The sequence below is a fragment of the Scyliorhinus torazame genome, chromosome 13, assembly GCF_047496885.1.
Source record: "Scyliorhinus torazame isolate Kashiwa2021f chromosome 13, sScyTor2.1, whole genome shotgun sequence".
NCBI lineage: Eukaryota > Metazoa > Chordata > Chondrichthyes > Carcharhiniformes > Scyliorhinidae > Scyliorhinus > Scyliorhinus torazame.
The window spans coordinates 165,077,771-165,099,826 of NC_092719.1; the positions used below are offsets into that span (position 1 = coordinate 165,077,771).

The 22,056-nt window shown below is 46.6% G+C and overlaps 2 protein-coding genes across 6 annotated transcripts in view; one reads left to right on the forward strand and one right to left on the reverse strand.

Annotated features, from left to right (window-relative positions):
- The window catches only part of LOC140388345 (receptor-type tyrosine-protein phosphatase gamma-like), a 1,184,455-nt gene that overhangs the window by 1,057,168 nt on the left and 105,231 nt on the right, over positions 1-22,056 (reverse strand). For all 5 annotated transcript variants that reach the window (XM_072472367.1, XM_072472365.1, XM_072472362.1 and 2 more), the window contains exon 2: positions 11,351-11,455. In XM_072472367.1, the coding sequence (XP_072328468.1) occupies positions 11,351-11,455 (105 nt within the window). The remainder of the gene's footprint in view (positions 1-11,350; positions 11,456-22,056) is intronic.
- On the forward strand, positions 14,206-14,579 carry LOC140388346 (interferon alpha-inducible protein 27, mitochondrial-like). Its single transcript, XM_072472368.1, has one exon. The coding sequence runs from the start codon at positions 14,241-14,243 to the stop codon at positions 14,511-14,513; it is 273 nt and encodes a 90-aa protein (XP_072328469.1). The 5' UTR covers positions 14,206-14,240; the 3' UTR covers positions 14,514-14,579.

The window sequence follows — 22,056 nt, forward strand, 5'->3', positions numbered from 1 at the left end:
AAGGGTGAGGACGAATGATATGAGCTCACAAAGCTTTGACTTACACAGGGGTACGAGGCAGGGGTGTCCGCTGTCACTGCTGCTGTTTGCGCTGGCCATAGAGTCATTGACGATGGCTCTCAGGGGGTCGGCGGAGTGGCGGGGAATTATGAGGGGACAGAGGGAGCATCGGATGTCACTCTATGCCGATGATCTCTTGCTGTATGTTTCGTATGGAGAATATGGGAAGGATTATGGGCCTGCTGGGGAGATTTGGAAGGTTCACAGAGTACAAGCTAAAAGTAGGGAAAAGTGAGGTATTTCCGGTGAATGAGCTGGCACAGCGGGCTAATTTAGGGGGGATGCCATTTACGGTAGCAACGGATAGGTTTAGGTATTTGGGGATTCAGGGAGCGAGGGAATTCGCAGAGCTCCATAAGTGGAACTTAACAAAGCTGGTGGAGGAGGCTAGGGAGGATCTTAAGAGGTAGGATACACTGCATTTAACGCTGGCAGGGAGGGTCTAGTTTAGGGCAATGGTGACGGCAGCGTTACCAATGGCTCCGAGTAGGTATTCAAGGAGCCCGATGGTGCAGTCCACAGTGAAGATATGGAATCAGTTGAGGAGGCATTTTAGGGTGGAAGGGATGTCAGTGCTAACGCCGCTGTGCGAGAATTATGGGTTTTAGCCGGGGGTGGGATGGATAGTGTATACAGGAGGTGGAGGGAAGTGGTTCTGGTTAAGGTGAGGGATCTGTGTTTGGAGGAAGGGTTCGCCAATTTGGAGGAGCCAAGGGAGAGGGTAGAGCTGCCAACGGGGAGTGAGTTCAAGTATCTGCAGGTTAGGGGTTTTGCGCAAAAGGTCTGGAGGGGGTTCCCAAGGTTGCCGGGATACACCCTGCTGGAACGACTGCTACTCCCGGATGTGGAAGGGGAGGGAAGAATTGGGGATATAGACTAGTGGCTGGGGAGCAGGGAGGTGAGCCGGTGGTGAAGATCAAGGAGAAATGGGAAGTGGAGTTGGGAATGGAGATCAATTGGGGTGTATGGAGTGAGGCACTGCGTAGGGTAAACGGGGCCTCCTCTTGTGCAAGGATGAGCCTGATACAGTTTAAGGTGGTGCAGAGAGTGCATATGACTCGGGTGAGAATGAGTGGATCGTTTCAGGGGGTAGCAGAGTGTGAGAGGTATGGGCGGGGGGCCAGCGAATCATGCGCACATGTTTTGGGTTGTGAAAAATAGGGAAGATTCTGGGTAGGAGTGTTTGCGGTCTTAGCCAGGATAGTGGAGGAGGAGGTGGACGTGAACTCTTTGATAACGATATTTGGGGTCTCCGAGAAGCCGGAGCTTATGGAGCGGAGGAAGGCCGATGTCTTGGCCTTCGCCTCTCTGATTGCACGGCGGCAAAATTTGCTGGAGTGGAGGTTGGCATCGCCACCGGGGGTAGCGGCTTGGTTGGGTACCTGTGCGACTTCCTAAGATTAGAGAAGATAAAGTATGAGTTAAGGGACTCTTCAGGGGGGTTTGAGGAAAGGTGGGGGATGTTTATGACCGTGTTTGAGGGGCTGTTCGTCAGGGGGGGGGGGGGGGGGGGGGGGGGGGTGAAAAAAACTGTATAGTTAATTGTTGGGAAGTATGTTTCCCGGGGTGTTTGTTCGCTGTAACCACTTTTGATAGATGTTTGTAATAAAATACTTTTTTTTTTTAAAGTGATACTTGTTAGCACTGTTGATGACCTCTTCCTTCACATTACTGATGATTGAGAGTAGACTGATGGGGCGGTAATTGGCCGGGTTGGATTTGTCCTGTTTCTGATATTCAGGACAAAGCTGGCAATTTCCACATTGCTGGGTAGACGCCAGTGTTGTAGCTGTACTGGAGCAGCTTGGTCAGAGATGCGGTAAGTTCTGGATCTCAAGTCTTCAGTACTATTACCATAGCGTTTGCACTATCTAGTGCCTTCCGCATTTTTTTTCTTGATATCACGTGGAGTGAATCAAATTGGCTGAAGACTTGACATCCGTCATGCTGGGGACCTCCAGAGGAGGTCAAGATGGATCATCCACTTGGCACTTCTGGCTGAGGATTGTTGCAAATGCTTCAACCTCACTTTTTTCATGGTTTCATAGGATGTAATCATAGCAGGTGTCGCCAGATCTGTTGTCCATTCCTAATTGTTCACGAGGTGGTGAGCTGCCTGCTTGGACAGCTGCAGTCCATCTGAAGGTACACCCAGAGTGCAGCTGGGAAGGGAATTCTACCATCATGATGCTGTGGCAGTGAAGAATGGGCTATATAGTTCCAAGTCAGGGTGGTATGTGGCTTGGAGGAGAATTTGCAGGTGATGGTATTCCCATGTGTCTGCTGCCCTGATCCTTCTAGGTGGTAGAGGGCACATGCTAGTGCTTTATTGTGTGGCCAGGGTCTTCTTGGGGGTTTATGGGGTTGCCTATTCTTCCTAAGTATGACACTCAAGTCTGTAGCTTCTCAAAATCATTACTATTTACAGCAAGCACCTTTTATACATTTGAACCACGACATGAGGTTGGAGCTTCTCCTTCATACAGAACCTCTTACTTCTCAGTTATGTGTTCTGACACCATTATAACATCAATATGACGTATACTTCTGATGCTAACCCTTATCTCCACAGATTGGGATGAAGGAGTTTTGGTGAGTTGCTGCAGTGCATCTTGCGGATGGCATACATTGCTGCCACTGTGCATGAGTGGTGGAGGAAGTGAATGTTTGAGGTGGTGGATGGGTTGCCAATCAAGAAGGTTGCTTTGTAAAGGATGATCGTGTTGAGATTCTTGTGTGCTGTTGGAGCTTATCCAGGCAAGTGAAGAGTATTCATCACACTGCTGGGTTGTGTCATGTAGATGGCTTTGGAGGGTCAGGATACAAGTCAGAATTCTAAACCTTGTAGTTACAGTATTTATGTGGCTGATCCGGTTCAACTTCTGGCCAATGGTAACCCTCAAGATGTTGATTGTGGGGGATTCAGCAACCGGGACACCACTGAATCTGAAGGGAAGATGGTTAGGTTCTCTCTTGCTGGAGATGGTCATTGTGTGGCTTAAATGTCACTTGCCACTTATCAGCACAAGCATGAATGTTACCTCGTTCTTGTTGCATATTGGCACACCTGCTTCAGTATCTGAGGAGCTGCGAATAATGCTGACATCATCAATCAGTGAACAATTTGACTTTAGGATGGAAAGAAAAATCATTGATGAAGCAGCTGAAGATGGTTGGGCCTAAGACATTACTCTGGTGAAGTCCTGCGGTAATGTTCTGGAGCTGAGATGATTGGCACCCAATAACCACAACTACCTTCCTTTTCAAGCCTCCATTTAATCAATGGTGCTGATACAATTTATTTTCCCTTCAAACAGCTTCACGTTTAGTTCAAACCTTTGCAAATCTCCTCCAGCTTTCCCATTTCAACATTGCTGTAAATTAGCATTTCTAATGCCATTTTTTGAACATCTGCAACTGATTTTTTACGTGATTTCTAGATTTATCTCCTTCAACTTTCCCCTCTCCTTTTTGGCTGCATATCATCTGAGCCCCAATCTTGAAGCAGTCTCGGCAAAGTCAAGCAATACATACCAGTCCATAGAATTGAAGTGCCAGCCTTCAGTTTCTGTTTGATTGGGTAACACATAAGAACATAAGAACTAGAAGCAGGAGTAGGCCATCTGGCCCCTCAAGCCTGCTCCACCATTCAATGAGATCATGGCTGATCTTTTGTGGACTCAGCTCCACTTTCCGGCCCGAACACCATAACCCTTAATCCCTTTATTCTTCAAAAAACTATCTATCTTTATCTTAAAAACATTCAATGAAGGAGCCTCTACTGCTTCACTGGGCAAGGAATTCCATTGATTCACAACCCTTTGGGTGAAGAAGTTCCTCCTAAACTCAGTCCTAAATGTACTTCCCCTTATTTTGAGACTATGCCCCCTAGTTCTGCTTTCACCCGCCAGTGGAAACAACCTGCAAGCATCTATCCCATCTATTCCCTTCATAATTTTATATGTTTCTATAAGATCCCCCATCATCCTTCTAAATTCCAGCGAGTACAGTCCCAGTCTACTCAACCTCTCCTCGTAATCCAACCCCTTCAGCTCTGGGATTAACCTAGTGAATCTCCTCTGCACACACTCCAGTGCCAGTACGTCCTTTCTCAAGTAAGGAGACCAAAACTGAACACAATATTCCAGGTGTGGCCTCACTAACACCTTATACAATTGCAGCATAACCTCCCTAGTCTTAAACTCCATCCCTCTAGCAATGAAGGACAAAATTCCATTTGCCTTCTTAATCACCTGTTGCACCTGTAAACCAACCTTTTGCGACTCATGCACTAGCACACCCAGGTCTCTCTGCACAGCAGCATGTTTTAATATTTTATCATTTAAATAATAATCCCTTTTGCTGTTATTCCTACCAAAATGGATAACCTCACATTTGTCAACATTGTATTCCATCTGCCAGACCCTAGCCCATTCACTTAGCCTATCCAAATCCCTCTGCAGACTTCCAGTATCCTCTGCACTTTTTGCTTTACCACTTATCTTAGTGTCGTCTGCAAACTTGGACACATTGCCCTTGGTCCCCAACTCCAAATCATCTATGTAAATTGTGAACAGTTGTGGGCCCAACACTGATCCCTGAGGGACACCACTAGCTACTGATTGCCAACCAGAGAAACACCCATTAATCCCCACTCTTTGCTTTCTTTTAATTAACCAACCCTCTATCCATGCTACTACTTTCCCCTTAATGCCATGCATCTTTATCTTATGCAGCAACCTTTTCTGTGGCACCTTGTCAAAGGCTTTCTGGAAATCCAGATATACCACATCCATTGGCTCCCCGTTATCTACCGCACTGGTAATGTCCTCATGACACAGTTAATGATTAAACACGGCAACCTTAACTCTTGCAGTTGGTTGGGTCATGATACACCATTTTAATTGTCTGTCTGATTGTCATAATTTACCAGCTTGAACCACATTTTTTTCTTTCTTTTATAAATTTAGTGTACCCAATTCATATTTTCCAATTAAGGGGCAATTTAGCGTGGCCAATCCACCTAGCCTGCACATCTTTGGGTTGCCGGGGCAAAACCCACGCAAACACGGGGAGAATGTTCAAACTCCACACAGACAGTGGCCCAGAGCTGGGATCGAACCTGGGACCTCGGCCCCGTGAGGCTGCAGGGCCAACCCACTGCGCCACCGTGCTGCCTTAACCACATATTTTAATCCAAACTGAAAGTGGGACAGTGAGTATATATTTAATGCTTTGTATTTTCAGTGTTAATTTTTAACTCTTTTTTGACTTCAACAAACATAGCAGACTGTGTGTTTTCTTTGTTCATAAATTGCCTTTACAAACTAGGTATCTTATCCAGCAGTTGAAACGAGCCAGAATGTTCTGGTATGCTGTATCCAGGTCTAATTCCATTGGCTACCTGTTGTTAATGTTTGCGTTGAACGGTAACAGTCCCATCCACAAGTAGAAATCAGTAGCAGTTGTAGATTTCAAAATGCACACCATTCATTGTCTGGTCCCATCTCCTCTCACTTTACTATGAGTGGCTTCTGGTTCTATCCTCTTGCTTTTTCAGTAATGAGATAAGTAATTGGCTTCTATTGATAAATCTACAAGTGATGAGTTCGGCTTGGAGCTGTTGTCTCTGTGCTAGGAATAAAAGTATTCTAGATGCAGTAGCTTTTGCTTATAGAAATGCTACTCAGACACAGATAGCAACGCTAAAGCTGTGGGAGATCTCATTTTAGAGTATTTGAACTCAGTCATAGAATCAAAGAAGTTTACAGCATGGAAACAGGCCCTTCGGCCCAACCAGTCCATGCCGCCCAGTTTTTACCATTAAGCTAGTCCCAGTTGCCCGCACTTGGCCCATAACCCTCTATACCCATCTTACCCATGTAACTATCTAAATGCTTTTTAAAAGACACAATTGTACCCGCCTCTACTTCTACCTCTGGCAGCCCATTCCAGACACTCACTACCCTCTGAGTGAAGAAATTGCCCCTCTGGGCCCTTCTGAATCTCTCCCCTCTCACCTTAAACCTATGCCCTCTAGTTTTAGACTCCTCTACCTTTGGGAAAAGATGCTGACTATCTACCTTATCTGTGCCCCTCATTATTTTATAGACCTCTATAACATCACCCCGAAGCCTCCTACGCTCCAGGGAAAAAAGTCCCAGTCTATCCAGCCTCTCCTTATAACTCAAACCATCAAGTCCCGGCAACATCCTAGTAAATCTTTTCTGCACTCTTTCTAGTTTAATAATATCCTTTCTATAATAGGGTGACCAGAACTGCACACAGTATTCCAAGTGTGGCCGTACCAATGTCTTGTACAACTTCAACAAGACGTCCCAACTCCTGTATTCAATGTTCTGACCAATGAAACCAAGCATGCCGAATGCCTTCTTCACCACCCTGTCCACCTGCGACTCCACCTTCAAGGAGCTATGAACCTGTACTCCTAGATCTCTTTGTTCTATAACTCTCCCCAACGCCATACCATTAACTGAGTAGGTCCTGGCCTGATTCGATCTGCCAAAATGCATCACCTCACTTTTATCTAAATTAAACTCCATCTGCCATTCGTCGGCCCACTGGCCTAATTGATCAAGATCCCGTTGCAATCCTAGATAACCTTCTTCACTATCCACTGTGCCACCAATCTTGGTGTCATCTGCAAACTTACTAACCATGCCTCCTAAATTCTCATCCAAATCATTAATATAAATCACAAATAACAGTGGACCCAGCACCGATCCGAGGCACACCACTGGTCACAGGCCTCCAGTTTGAAAAACAACCCTCTACAACCACCCTCTGCCTTCTGTCGTCCAGCCAATTTTGAATCCAATTGGCAACCTCACCCTGGATCCCGTGAGCTTTAACCTTCTGCAACAACCTACCATGCGGTACCTTGTCAAAGGCTTTGCTAAAGTCCATGTAGACAACGTCTACTGCACTGCCCTCATCTACCTTCTTGGTCACCCCCTCAAAAAACTCAATCAAATTTGTGAGACATGATTTTCCGCGCACAAAGCCATGCTGACTGCCCCGAATCAGTCCTTGCCTCTCTAAATGCTTGTAGATCCTATCTCTCAGATACCTTCTAGCAACTTACCTACTACAGACGTTAGGCTCACCGGTCTGTAGTTCCCAGGCTTTTCCCTGCTGCCCTTCTTAAACAAGGGCGCAACATTCGCCACTCTCCAATCTTCAGGCACCTCACCTGTGGCTGCCGATGATTCAAATATCTCTGTTAGGTGATTGACCCCAGGGCCGGGATTCTCCCCTACCCGGCGGGGCGGGGGGTCCCGGCGGGAACCACTCCAGCGCCGGGCCGCCCCAAAGGTGCGGAGAATCCGCACCTTTAGGGGCCAAGCCCTCACCTTGAGAGGCTAGCCCCGCGCCGGAGTGGTTGACGCGCCGCCGGCTGGCAGGAAAAGCCTTTGGCGCCACGCCAGCCGGAGCAGAAGAGACCTCGCCGGTCGGCGTAAGGCTGTGCATGTGTGGGAGCGTCGGCGGCTGCTGACGTCATCCCTGCGCATGCGCAGGGGGGGTCACTTCCGCATCAGCCATCGTGGCGGCAATGGTCGAGGCGGAAGGAAAAGAGTGCCCCCACGGCACAGGCCCACCCGTGGATCGGTGGGCCCCGATCGCGGGCCAGGCCACCCCAGGACCCCGGAGCCCGGCTGCGCCGCCAGTCCCGCCAGAAAGTTAGGTGGTTTGATTCACACCGGCGGGACTGGCATGACAGCAGGGACTTCGGCCCATCGCGGGCCGGAGAATCGGCGGGGGAGGGGGGCCCGACTGGTGCGCCGTGATTCCCACCCCCGCCAAATTTTCGGTGTCGGAGTATTCGACGGCCGGGGCCGGGATTCACGCCGCCCCCCGGCAATTCTCCGACCAGGCCGGGGGGGGGGGGGGGGGGGGGGGGGGGGGGGGGGGGGGGGTCGGAAAATCCCGCCCCAGATCTTCCTAACATTATGCTACAATGGTCTCACTTCTTTTCTATAGCTAAATAGTCATTACATAATGTCCTCCTTCTACTTTTACCCTTGGTTTACAACAACTGTCATTAGCTCATTAGAGGATTAAATTATGCTAATCTCAAATATTTGAATGAAGCTTTAGAGATATGTAACTTTGTTGAAATTGGTCAGAATCTCAGCAATATATCTATGCAGTCACACAAGCAATATTCAAAAAACATGGATTCTGTTTGTTCATAAAATTGAGTTTATAAATATTAAAATGCATTGTATTTTCCTCAGGCTTTCAGATAGTGTGCAATTCAAAGATTTTTTTAAAGTCTTTGAAATATACTTGTATTATTTTCTGTACTTGCCATGTTATAAATAGGTTTTAGATATTTTGAAATGGAAAGCTATTTCCTTCCTATTGCCAGCTGTTGCTTTGCTCCGCTGAAATGTAATGCGATAATCTCTCTAATCTGCCCCAACTCCCATGTCTTGGGGTGATAAATGTATCATCCGCTGCTCACCCTTTAGATTCGCTTCATTTATCAGTTCAAGGTAAAAATACATAGGTCTAATTAGGTATCACTAATCAGGTAAAATTGCAGGTGATTGATTACAATTTATATATTGAAGAACAATTCAAATATATGCAATATCGTTAGGATTGGAAACAACTTTTCACTTATCAAGATTCGCTGGATTTATCAGGAGAGTAAATGGAGGTAAAAATTATTTGGATCTGATGATGTAAGCAATGCAACAGAATAATTTTCTTCCTTTCTTATCAAGAGTACTGGCCTGAAAGACTTGGGCCTCACAGACACCAGCAACTTTACTGCAACTAATTGCACCTGCAAAATCTTGATCATTGCTTTATTTCATGTAACTAATTTGTTCATCTTGTAATTAGATGATAAGCACATTGGCACAGCAGGTATAATACCAGGGAAGCAGCACTATTCAAGCATATTTTGTCACATTCTTTCTCAAAGATAAACTAAGAGAATTGAACAAATGGCAGTTTCCAACAGTAACATTTTGAATTAAAAATAAGTATTTCCATTCATTGGAACACTTTTTAAACATATGGCAAAAATAAATTTTATTGGACGAATTTAAAAGTTTGTAAATTTAGTGCCATTTTCATTTTGAGTTAAAACAGAATCACCATGTAATATTTTTCCTCACAACTAAGTTTGTAACAAATCCATAGATGCTCAGCTAAAAAGTCATGATTGAAAAAAAAAAACGAATTTCTAGGACTGCAATAAAAAGCAATGCTCGGCTAGAGTTTTGTTACTGTTGAGATGAAATGCAGGCCAAGGACCCAAACATGCCAGCAATAGGAGACTTTGGAGGAGACTTTTGGTTCCAGGAGTCCATCCATTTAAGGACTGCAGGTGAGCTCGACAGCCAGAAGAGCCAATCGGAGCACCTGAGACACTGTGCAACCGGCAGCCCCACCAGGAAAGATGCATGCTGCCGATAAAGGTAGGAGATCAATAGGGCGCCTTAAGATGGACGCACCTACTGGCGACTTCAGAAAGTTTTAAAGAGTAGAGACTGCTGTGAGGCCAAAACCACCACAGGATGGCCTGTGGGCACATCTGTGGGTCTCTGCCAATCATGACTCTGGTGTTGGTTGGGGAGGCAGTAAGGAATTAAATACAATATTGATGCTCTTGCCACCAGGAGCCTGCCTCCATCCATTAGTCGGGCTTCTGACTCTGCCAGGGGCCTGGAGGCTTTCTGGAAAATTCGGATTAATGCCCTCAATAGATACTTGAATTAATCTGATTAACTAATTGCCTCTGCCTGGCAGGTAACTTTCGCTCGTTCCCAAAGCCGTCTCTATGAAAATACACAGGACATGCTAACAGATTGGCTAGACTGGCTGATAATGGAAATTGCTGGCAGAGATGTCACCAAGCCCATTTCCTCAGCCCAATGAAAATTCAGTTCCATACATCAGTGTAAGCAAACGTGATCCATCGATTTAAAATGGTCACAATCTGGCATTTACAATATTAAGGCCAAGTAACCAGCTAAAAGAGCGTTCAAAGAGTGATATAAGATGTCAAATAATAATCTGTCACTGAAATATCCACGATTGGAGCTTTGCATTTAAGGAACCAGAAATACAGATTAATTTGGATATTTTTGTGAGTTTACTGTTCAAGAACCAAGTATTATTAAACACTTTAGGATTCATAAAAACACATTGGATGCACCAAACTTATCAATGATCTAATGAATGAACCAGTAAACTGTATCAGCTAATGCTTAGATAAAGCTTTATCTTGGTAAATTTAAGTAGTTATTGGTTGAACCCAAATAACACAATTAAATAAATTGGGAAGGAAAGTAGGAAAATTCAAACTGGCAGAATAAGTGGCAAACAACTACAGCTGAATTCAAGTAATTAGGCAATCAGTAAGTAAATAGTATTTTGAAAGTCATTTCCTATATATACAGCAGTGAGTACAGAGCAATACTCCACTGTATATCTTCCCTTTATTCCTGCACCCTCATTTTCACTTTCACCATCACAAGTACCAAGACATCAGCTATTCATCAAATCAAGTCAGTTCAACATTTACTACACACCGTCTTCTACTCAGGATAAACTACTGCACGGATAAACTACTGCAAGATCCCATTATGGAAGATGTCTTCCTAAAATAATGAAAGTGTGTTTGAGGGTAAAGGTCATACTTGCTACTCTCAAATGCGGACTCCACAACATTATTAAAAACTTATTTAGTTACTTAATATGGCCTTGTACTGGCAGAACACTTGTCACAGTATTGATGGTAGAACTGTGCTTTACTAAACAATGCCTTACGCGTTACATCCCTATAAGCTACAAAAACACCAATTTGCTTTGTTTGTCCAGTCACATTTGTGATGGTGAAAGAAAAAGCCACTCATACAATTGAGCAACTGGTTGTTCCAGATTGTTACTGCACACACCACAAAGACATTTATCTCAGGGGAAGGGTACCTTTTCAGTGGCCTCAGAGACAGTATAATGAATTAACTGTGTATAAAAAGTGTGATTGCAGCTACGCAACCACTTCTGTTACACATCCAACCGCCTGAGCAACAAGAAATTAATATCACAATTCACAGTGGGCCATCAGGGACAAAATACAAGTCATGGTTCACTGTTTGAAACCTTCAGACTGGAGGCAAATAAACTTCCAAGGTGAGGATTCAAAAGCCATTTAAAAAAAAAGAGTATTTTTTTTTACATGGAGGAATTTTTCATTATCTACTTCACCATTGTAGTCCTTTGCTCATCATTCTGTCAAAGTTGCTCTTACCTGAATAAGCCCAGTATGGATCCCCAGATTCCCTACGTCTTCGTATATGAATGACATTTTCAAACTCATTTTCCTGTAGTGAGCCAACGTGATCTTCTGTCAAAGCTAGGAATAAGTGAAAGAAAAACAAAATGTAGATTATGTAATTGGAGTTGCACTGGATTTATTTTGTAAATTTTCCACATAACACACTCGCAATTAGTGAAAATAATAATTACATATGCGTTGCACTCCTGATAGACAAAATTTCAAACCAAAGCCAATTTTTACTCAGGTTTGATTTAGTCACACAGCAGAACAGTACAAGTATGTAACTCCTAACTCAAATCTTCACCCCAATGTCGTATCACTTTATATGAGCTCAAGTAACAACCTAATCAATGCCCTCCACCGGCTTATAGATATTCACAATTGATATACAATTAACAATTTACACAGATTTTCTTGTACCGGTATTTATTTTCAGAGTTATTCAGGGTTTTGCAGTTTTGATCTTTAAAATAGACACTGTACTAATTTAGCTCATGTCTATGTAAATAGGATGGTAACAGATCAGAATGTAAAATACTCTTTTTTTTAAATACTGGATATAGCACAAAATCTCAAAGAGGTTTATTAGTAGTAAAGCACCTGTTAAGTTCAAGAAAAACAAGTAGCCATGAGGAAAATAGAAGAAAAACACCCTAACTTCTGTGAACTTAGAATCACTTTAAAAAAAAGCCAATTTAGAATAGAACAAGAACATAGAACATACAATGCAGAAGGAGGCCATTCGGCCCATTGAGTCTGCACCGACCCACTTAAGCCCTCACTTCCACCCTATCCCCGTAACCCAATAACCCTTCCTAACCTTTTGTTTTGTCACTAAGGGCAATTTATCATGGCCAATCCGCCTAACCTGGAGAGTGGGTAAGTTGCCCACTCGTCTACCCGCCCTTTGGCTTCATGAGGCCCTTAACTGGCCAATTACTGTCCACAATGCCCTCAATCCACCTTCAGTAACATAATATGTGGAGCAGCTGTTATAACCCAGTGGGAAGCTATGGGATCTGCAGAGTCCCTGTGGCTCTCCTGAGTATGATCCCCTAGACGAGGGGGTGGAGCTACACCCTTAAGCCAAGGGCCTCATGGGACATAAACACCCCAGACCAAGAGTGGGCTGGACGCGGGACCCTTGAGAGAGTAGGAGTTGCATTATAGTAGTTAAAATAAACTTGAGCTTTTTATTAAAGTCACTGCTTCAGAGTGGCCGCTCGCTGGAACTTTACATTGGCGACGGGGGTAAAATGGAGCTGCAGGTGATGCCCTTTTCCTCCAGACCAGGCTCACCTCGACTAGGCCACAAGAGGCCTTCATCCAGGCTGCGGGTCCACTAATCGGGAAATTAGAGGTGTTCGACGCTGAGATGGGTGACTGGGCCCAATATATCGAGCGAATGCGCTATTTCTTTCGGCTCAACAACAATGTCGGCGACGAGAGACAACGGTGAACCTCCTCGTGGCACAGGCAGACACCGAAAGCATCATCCAGAGTTTGACTTTCCCGGACTCACCCAACACCTGCCAGATTGTGGAGTTGGTTTCCTTGGTAAGCAACCATTTTGATCCTAAACCACCACTGCAAGTCCGGCATTTTCATTTTCACACAGCCACCCAAAACTAGTGAGAGTCTGTGGCCGACTTCTTGGCCGGTTTACGAAAATTCACCGAGTTCTGCGAGTTCACCCCAACCTTGTCTGAGGCGCTCAGAAACAAGTTGGTTTGTGGCATCCGCGATGCGGCGACTCAAGAATGCTTGTTGGGCAAAACGTATCTAGATTTGAAGAAGTTGAGCACAATGGCTTTTTCCGGATGGCGCATTCAGGAGCTTCGGAGATTGGCTGTCCTCAGCCTAGGGTGCCCAGCTGGCCACGGAGCACTCACTTCCCGTGCTGTGGTTCAGGACTCCCGCCATTGGGGATGCACTCCTCGAGGCCAGGACCAGCGTCCGCATTTTCCCAGAGAAAGATGTCGCCTATGCTGGACACTCCTGACCAGCGTGATGGATGCACAGGTACCAAGAGAAAGTGGCGGAACAGGCACCAGCGGGAAAACTCACCAGCCTGCAACTACACCCCCGATGACTGTCCCAGGGAACTGACCCATTTAGTGGAAGACCAGGTGGAGGCTGCCCGCCACCTCTATTGTATGTCGGCACCATTGGTGGTGCCCATCCAGGTGACGGTCCAGATCAACGGGTTCCCCAACCATGTTTGAGCTCGATATCGGGGCTGCGGTCTCAGTAATCAGCCGATGCATGCACGACCGAATCATCTCGGGAATCCGCAACTTGGTGTTGATGTACACTAACCCACGGCTGGCAACATATACAGGCGAGCCCTTGGAGATCGGGGGCACCACAGAAGTCCCATGAAATACGAGGCACAGTTGGCAAACCTGCCATTGGTGGTAGCAAAATGTTCGGGCCCCAGTTTGGGATTGGCAGCAGGTGTGCCGCATGTACCCCAATGGGCCAGGCACAGTGCTGGCGCATTTCCCGGTGTGCTTCAGGACAGACTAGGTAACATCCAAGGGGACTCCACCAAGGTTTCGGTGGACCCAGAGGCCCAGCCATGATATTTTTGAGCCCATCCCATCCCCTACGCATTGAAGCCAAAGGTGGATACAGAGTTGGCCGCCTGGAGCAATTAGGGATCATGCACCCAATGCAGTTCTCAGATTGGGCTGTGCCGGTTGTGCAACTCATGAAGCCTGACAGTTCAGCTTAAATTGACAGCATTGCCGATCCTCGGCATTCAGGGAGTGCCTCTGCACAGGGAGTGTATGGTCAACTGAGATCCGGTGTGTGTGTCTCAGTCCTGTGGTTACAGAGTGAAAATGAGCAGAAAATTATGTTGGGAGTTGTTGCAGCTGTAACTGCAGCTGCTGCTATCGCTGCTGCTCCAGTGGTTCTGGGATTAGTGGGATTTACCAGTGCTGGAATTGCAAGCGGTTCTGTTGCAGCAGGTATGATGTCGACAGCAGCTGTTGCCAATGGAGGAGGTGTAGCAGCTGGAAGTCTGGTGGCTCTCCTGCAATCTGCAGGAGCTGTTGGGTTGTCGGCCGGAACCAAAGTTGTTCTGGGTATTGGAGGTGTTCTTGTGGCTTCGATCCTCGGGCGCTAAAACAGCTGGAGATGAATGAATGCCTCTTTCATTCTGAATATAGAGGGAGAACATTTTAAACTAAAATTTAATAAAATGCTCTGCATAATTTTTTTTTTTTAAATGAAGCCTGACAGTTCAGACAGTCTCTGCGGGGACTATAAGATGACGATTAATCGGGTGTCCTGTTTGGACAGTTACCCGGTGTCCATGATTGAAGACCTGGATGCTCGGCTCAGTGGAGGGCATACATTCACCAAGCTCGACATGAGTCACGCTCATCTGCAATTAGTTTTGGACTCAGCCTCATTGAAGTACGTGACCATCAATATACGTAGGGGTCTGTATGAGTACAGCAGGTTGCCTTTCAGAGGCTCCTCAGCATGTGCCATTTTTCAACGAGTAATGTAGAATATTCTCCGGGGATTGCTGCAGGTCGCAATTTACCTGGATGATGTGTTGATCACTGGTTTGTCTGAACGGGAACACATGAAGAACCTGGAGGAAGTACTACACGGTTCAAGGCAGCTGGGATCCACCTATTGTGCGAAAAGTGTATATTTCACACCAAAGAAGTGGTCTACTTGGGTGACAGAGTGGAATGGAATAGCTTTGACCCAGTGGCCGACAAAGTACGAGCAATCCGGCAGGCCCCCGTGCCAAAAGAACCGACAGAACTCCGCTCCTTCTCGCGTCTAATCAACTATTATAGAGAGTTCATTCCGAATTTGGCGACTGTGTTGGCCCGAGTGCATCTGTTGCTAGCAAAGGGCCAATGATGGTTTTTGGGACCCACTGCAACAGATGGTTTGCGACGAGGTGAAGCAGCGGCACTCATCTTCGCATCTGCTGACTCATTTTGATTTGTCCAAGCCTTTTGTGTTAACCTGCGATACCTCACCTTACGGCACTTGCTTCACATACCCTGGTAACGGAAGAGTGGAACTACGCAAAAAATTGAAAATAAATGTCTGGCGTTGGTCTTCAAGGTGAAGCGATTCCACCAGTATATATACGGACATACATTTACGGCCTACATGAACCACAAGCCCCTGATGGGGTTGTTTGAGAAGGATAGGGCAGTTCCCCCTCCCCCTGCGTGGCATCCGCCCGCATCCAGCGCTGGGTACTGCGCCTGGCACTGTATGAATATGTGTTGGAACATTGTTAAGGAACAAATATTCCACATACAGCTGCCCTCACCTGAATCGCATTGCCCACCAGCACGCCAACGCCTGCCACGTCAGACGAGGTAATTGCAGTCTTGCACTTTATGGACTCCTCGCCAGTTACAGCAGCTCAGGTGAAGGCATGGATGCAGATGTCGGCCAAGGTCGCCACATAATACTGTACGGGACCAACACTGTGCTCTCTCGGAGGACCTGCGAGCATTCATTACAAAGGTGGCTGAACTCGGTGTGGAAGATGGCATTCTGCTTGGTACTCCAGGGTGGTCATGCCTGAGTGAGGGCAGGGAGAAATCCTACATGACCTCCAGAGCAGATACCCAGGAGTCTCGAAAATGAAGACGTTGGCCTGGAGTTAAGTATGGTGGCCTGGAACAGACACGGAAATCGAAACTTTGGTGAAGCAACGTACACAGTACCAGGAGCACCAGAAGCCAGCCATGGGAGTGACCGGGCCAACCATGGTCCCGCCTCCACTTGGACTTTGTGGGACCCTTTCAAGGAGCCCTGGATGCCCATTCGAAGTGGATGGATGTTCGCCACATGACCACAATGGCATCACGAGCAGTACATGTGGACATGCCTTCCACAAGGATTCCACAACTCCCCCTCCATTTTCCACCGACAGCTGGCAAATGGTTTATCAAAATTTTCTCGCCCCAAATGTCTGGTCCAGTATGTGGACGACCTATTACTGCAGACAGACACCAAGGCAGAGCACATCGAGCTTCTGGACGAATTCCTGGAACTCCTACAGCACATTGGATGCATAGTGAACCCCCAAAAGGCCCAACGTTTGGAAGACAAAGTGGTATATTTGGGAACGATTATCACACATGGTAATCGCGAGATCGAGCATAAAAGAATTGACTCGATTGTCAAATTGCCCATTCCCCAGAATGTTTCAGCCCTCCGGTCGTTTTTAGGACTGGTTGGCTACTGCCAAAACTGTATTGACGGTTTTGCCACCAAGGCAGCACCCCTCTCGGAAGTCCTAAAGAAAGGAGCCCCTTGGGAATGGCTCCCGCAGCACACGGATGCTGTAGATGTTTTAAAGCGCGCAATCATTGCAGCCGCCGCACTACAGGTTCCAGACCCGCTTTCCCCCTATGCTATAGAGATAGCTAGCACAGATCGCACCCTTTCGGCCATGCTCCTCCAGGAACAGCACGAACAGCTAAGACCCGCGGCTTACGCCTCCAGAGTTTTAGATCCTGTGGAGCAGGGATTTTCGGCCTGTGAAAGGCACCTGCTCGCAGTTTTCTGGGCAGTCCAACACTTTTCATACATCACTGGACTAAACCCCATCACAATCCTCACGGAACACACCCCCACCCAACTTTTACTAGACGGACGACTTAAGGACGGTACAGTAAGCAAGATGAGAGAACCCTTCTTTTGCAGGGACGGGACATCACTGTAAAAAGGACCAAGACCCACACTTTCCTAGCCGACAACCTTCAGTACCCAGGCACCCCCCACGAATGTGAAATCATCTCTCCGCACCACAACACAGGCCCCTTTATCGCAAAAACACCCCCCAGAAAGATAGGTAGTCCACCCCAGAGCCCCCAGCACACAGACACATGCGCACCTTTAAGAATATATGTGGATGGTTCTTCCACTGTATTAGACGGGAAGCGCATTACAGGATGCGGCATCTATGTTGAGGACGCGCAGGGACGCGCCCTAGAAGAAATCTCCTTAAAACTGCCAGGACACTTAGGCGCGCAAGCGGCAGAACTAGCAGCCATTGTGTACATCATAGATCACCCAGATTCCTTCCCCAGCCCAGCAGACATATACTCGGACAGCCTCTATGTCTGTAACAGCATCACAGAATTCCTACCCCTGTGGAAAGCAAGAGGATTTGTTTCCGCGGACGGAAAACCCCTCCCTTCAGCCCCATTGCTCCGGCACATTTTGGATAAAGCCCAGGACAGGGTATTTGGCATCGTTAAAGTTCGAAGTCACCACCGTTCCTCCCCACCTGGAAATGTAAAAGCCGACGCACTGGCTGAAGCAGGTTCCAGACATGGACATTTTTGGAAACCCCCCGAAAGCACCCCAGTGAAGGCAGTTGAGGTCTCACAGACTAATATCGAGGATTTAGTGCAGGCCCAGAAGCAAGATAGTAATCTCAGGGAGATTTTAAAAGGAAGCTTTCCAGCCCCATACGATAGGTTTAAAAATGCACTGACCACACATGACGGCGTGATCCTAAGACACCCTTTATGTGGTTCCTGAACAGACAGGAATCAGCTCATTTGTTTGTTCCATGATAGTCATGGGCATCAGGGAATTGACCCCACTACAGCCCACCTCAGGCAGCTCTGTTGGTGGCCGAATTTAAAGGAAGACGTCACGCACTAGGTATGAAAATTGCCTTATCTGTGCCCAAAACAATCCGGACAGATATGCAAAGAAAGCTCAGCTTAGCCACACCCGCCCCGTTAATGGTCCCTGGAATAACCACCAGATTGATTTTATAGGACCATTGCCCCCTAGCAGGAATGGTCACAAGTACGTGTTAGTTGTCATAGACACGTTTACAAAATGGGTAGAAGCATTCCCATCTAGGACAAACACGGCAAAGACTACAGCGAAGATTTTAACCCACCACATCTTTTCGAGATGGGGACTCCCCCGCAGCATTGAATCCAACCAAGGTTCCCATTTTACGGGACGTGTCATGAAGAACGTCCTCATGATATTTGGCATTACCCAAAAATTCCACATTGCATACCACCCCCAGTCAAGTGGTATCGTGGAGCGAATGAACCGGACCCTAAAAGCAACCCTCAGGAAAATGGTCCAACAAAACAGCACCACTTGGGATTCAGTCCTCGCTTTTGCATTAATGTTTTTACGTAACACCGTTTCAACATCCACAGGATACACCCCACACACTCTCATGACCGGCCGACCCATGAAAGACACAGAGTTTTTATTAGGACTTGACTTGACCAGCCCCGAAGTGGCGTCTCTCACACACGAGAATTCTGTCAAACAATTAGTGGATAATGTAAAAACGGCTCAGCTAGCAGCCGCAGTAAAATTAGGCACCAGGAAGAAACAAAGCAAGGCCTGTTTCGACAAGACAGTGCACGCGACTGAGTTTGAAGTAGGACAGCAGGTCATGCTCTCCATTTACAACCCCAGCACGTTCCTGTCACCCAAGTATTCGGGTCCGTACTCCATTGCAGACAAAGTAAGCCCCTTCATGTATAAAATTAAGTACCCCAACGGGAAGACCGCGTGGTTCCATATTAACCAGCTCAAGGCATATGGCTTGCAGTCTAGCCACACACAGCACATCATGCTCGACGCAGCAGAGCACACCCTGCCCACAGCCAACGTATCCCTACCTTCCCCAAACACGTCCGACCCATCCACGGACTCACCCTCGACTCCACCCCCGAACTCTAGACTCCGTCCCGGAACACCCACAGACAGCAGCAGCAGCAACAGCGACTGTGACACAGGCAATAGCCACAGCACGCCTCCCTACTATCCCCATGCAACAGGCCCCACACCCAGCAACTCTGAACACGATTCGAGTGATCCCTTCTTGATCACATTCCTCGACAAACCTCACCAAAGACCACTGCCCTACGATGACGACCCCGACTCCGTCCCCACAGAATTAGATACAACTTTTTGGCACCGTGACAATTCATACAGGCTCGTCCGAAACGACGAGATGGACCCTAAGTCACACCATGCAGCTTTATCAACCCTCATCCATTCCAGAGTATGGCATCCGGGAGAAGAGGATGACTTTGAGTCTGACTCCCAAAACGAGAACCCCTTTGCGACCATGTTCACAACTGATAACTGAGGTGTCCAGATGATGTTTCAAAGGAACCGCTTGGAAGAAACGGTGTCCTTTCTGATGGAATCTGCAGCATGTCTGTTAGTGTTATTGTTATGTGTTGTATGTAAAAATCGGAACATTTTTCACGTCCCCATGTCACCACCCCCTTTGACGGCCAATGGCTGTTAATGGATCTAGTTTGTCCCAGATAATTGTTCAGAGGAACTAGTCTGTTGACAGAAACTTGTTAGAGGATCTAGTTTGTCCCAGATAATTGTTCAGAGGAACTAGTCTGTTGACAGAAACTTGTTAGAGGATCTAGTTTGTCCCAGACAACAGTTCAGAGGAACTAGTCTGTCAGCAGACAACAATCATAACTACTCTCCTGATTCGAAGGTAATCACGAGAGGCAGCCCCCACGATGACCACATTCTTACCGGTTGCTCAGGCAGTGGAGATACGGTATTGGTCTCCGCCCTGTCTGAGGACCCCCCTCTGGTCAACTACGCTCGGGTAGAGCACATACGGCATTGATCACCGTCCTACCCGGGGATTCCATCCAAATCTTACCCGCCGCAGCCCATAAGCACCCCATTTTTGGCTCATTATGTTCAAAATTCTTTTGTTTGGTTTTGGCAACCTATGGTTGCTTCCCTCTGCTATTTACATCCTCAAACACTAGGATGGTAAATCACACAGGCTGCGAGACGGCTCGCAGTACGGCAGTATTTTCTTAGATGTCTAGTCCAAATTTTCGGTTAAAAAAATAATTAAAATGAGGGAGTCACACATGGTGACCAATTATAAAAGAGAAATTGGCACTAAAAGACAGACATGCTAACATTCAAGATATTAAACAAGATAGTAACAGAAACTATGCTTGATTTACAGAATTCCAGAAGCTCCAGGAAGAGAGAAGAGACAAAAAAGGAAGAGAAGAAAGGAAAAGAAGAGAACAATGAATACGGCATATGTGTTTTTCGTTATAATGTATATGCGGTTACGCGCGGACGCGAACCCCATGACCCCAACCCCCACCGACCGTCAATGATTCACTTCCCCATAGCACCCAGAGCCCAGTGACAAGTAACAACACACCATCATGGTGTGATACGTTTATAACATGGTACTCCCTTTCATAAGTAATTGAATTCTTTTTAGTACTGACGATATTTTGCAGCATCGTGCAGACTATCTGCATGAGGAAATGGCGAAGGAGACCCTACCGCTCTCGCATCCCGGTATACAGTATGAAATCCCCTATTTTCGGTTTTCACCAGGCCCCCGAACCCCTTGATCTACAATAAAGGATATTCGTTCGGCGTCATTTTGTGAATAAAGACAACTGAGAGAATGTAAACCTCTGTGCTTGACTGCCAAGCCAGAGAAACTTGTGTTGCTGCTATTTGTACATTTAAAGTGTTGTAGATTATTTTTGGATGTTTAAGTGAGTGTAGTTTATGGAGGATAGTTAGAGGTACCGTTTTTTTAATGTTGTAATGCATGTCCCTGTTGTGACATAGCGCCACTTAGAATTGTTAGTTAAAAATTTTCATACATAGTTATGGTTAGTGTAGAGGCCATGGAAAAGTGCTTGCTGGGTCAGGAAGTGAAGACAACGCAGTTATGTGACCCTTCACGCTTCGCGTTCGGAATCACAAGGAGGGAGTGTAGCTGACGATTGTGATATAAAATAGTTACTTTAGAGATATTAGTTACTGTAATGTAGAGATAGGCCAGTCTCATTCTGGTGAGTTCACAGACAAAGGATTTCAGACCGCATGGCAAAGCAAGGAGGAGGTGTGTCCACCAAAGGAGGAGAAAAGGATGCTGGGTAATAAGGGGGCCAGAGGAAGGGATGAGAAGTGAGCCAATCAGAATGTATGACCAGGTCAGGAGGGGTATAGGATGACCTATGGGAATCGTGTATGTGAAACTATATACCATTTGAATGTATTTGCAGAAATCCCTTTGTCTCCTTGTTCATTCGCTTTCCCGGGGTGTAGGAGACTAGATGTGTCCTGTGCCTCTGTGAAATGAATCAGGCTTGCAAGTCAAATAAAATGACTAATGCTGTACCTGCAAATCCATCTCGACTTTTATTGAGGCCAGACTGACGGGTAAAGAAATTTTGTTTTGTCATAGCCACCTGGGTTGGCCACTTCCCGACTTAAAATGGAGATCCGCAAAGAATGCAGGGAAATTCAGCCAAGCCAGGAAAAACTAGCAAGTGCAAAGTCTCCTGTGTATTAGAACTTGCAGCAACCCAGACAGCACTGAAACTCACAGCCATCTGCATACTAATGAGCAATCCCCGGGAACAATTGAAACATGCAAGGTGAATAAGGCCAAGCCAGACTCCTCGGCGCTGGCAGGAGCCAAGACAAAGGAAGGCCAACGGACACTCAGGGACCACCCAACGATCAGGGAACAACTCCAGAATTGGAGAAATCGATCCAAGTGATCGGAACGTAGTCCAATCACTTGGAACCAGATACGGGGTCCGCCCCGAACGGCGCGAAGCCCCTGGGGACTATATAGAGCCCCCAAGTTCAAATCG

Coding starts and splice junctions, on each gene's coding strand:
- LOC140388346 (XM_072472368.1), top strand. CDS start 14,241: ATGTTGGGAGTTGTTGCAGCTGTAACTGCAGCTGCTGCTATCGCTGCT.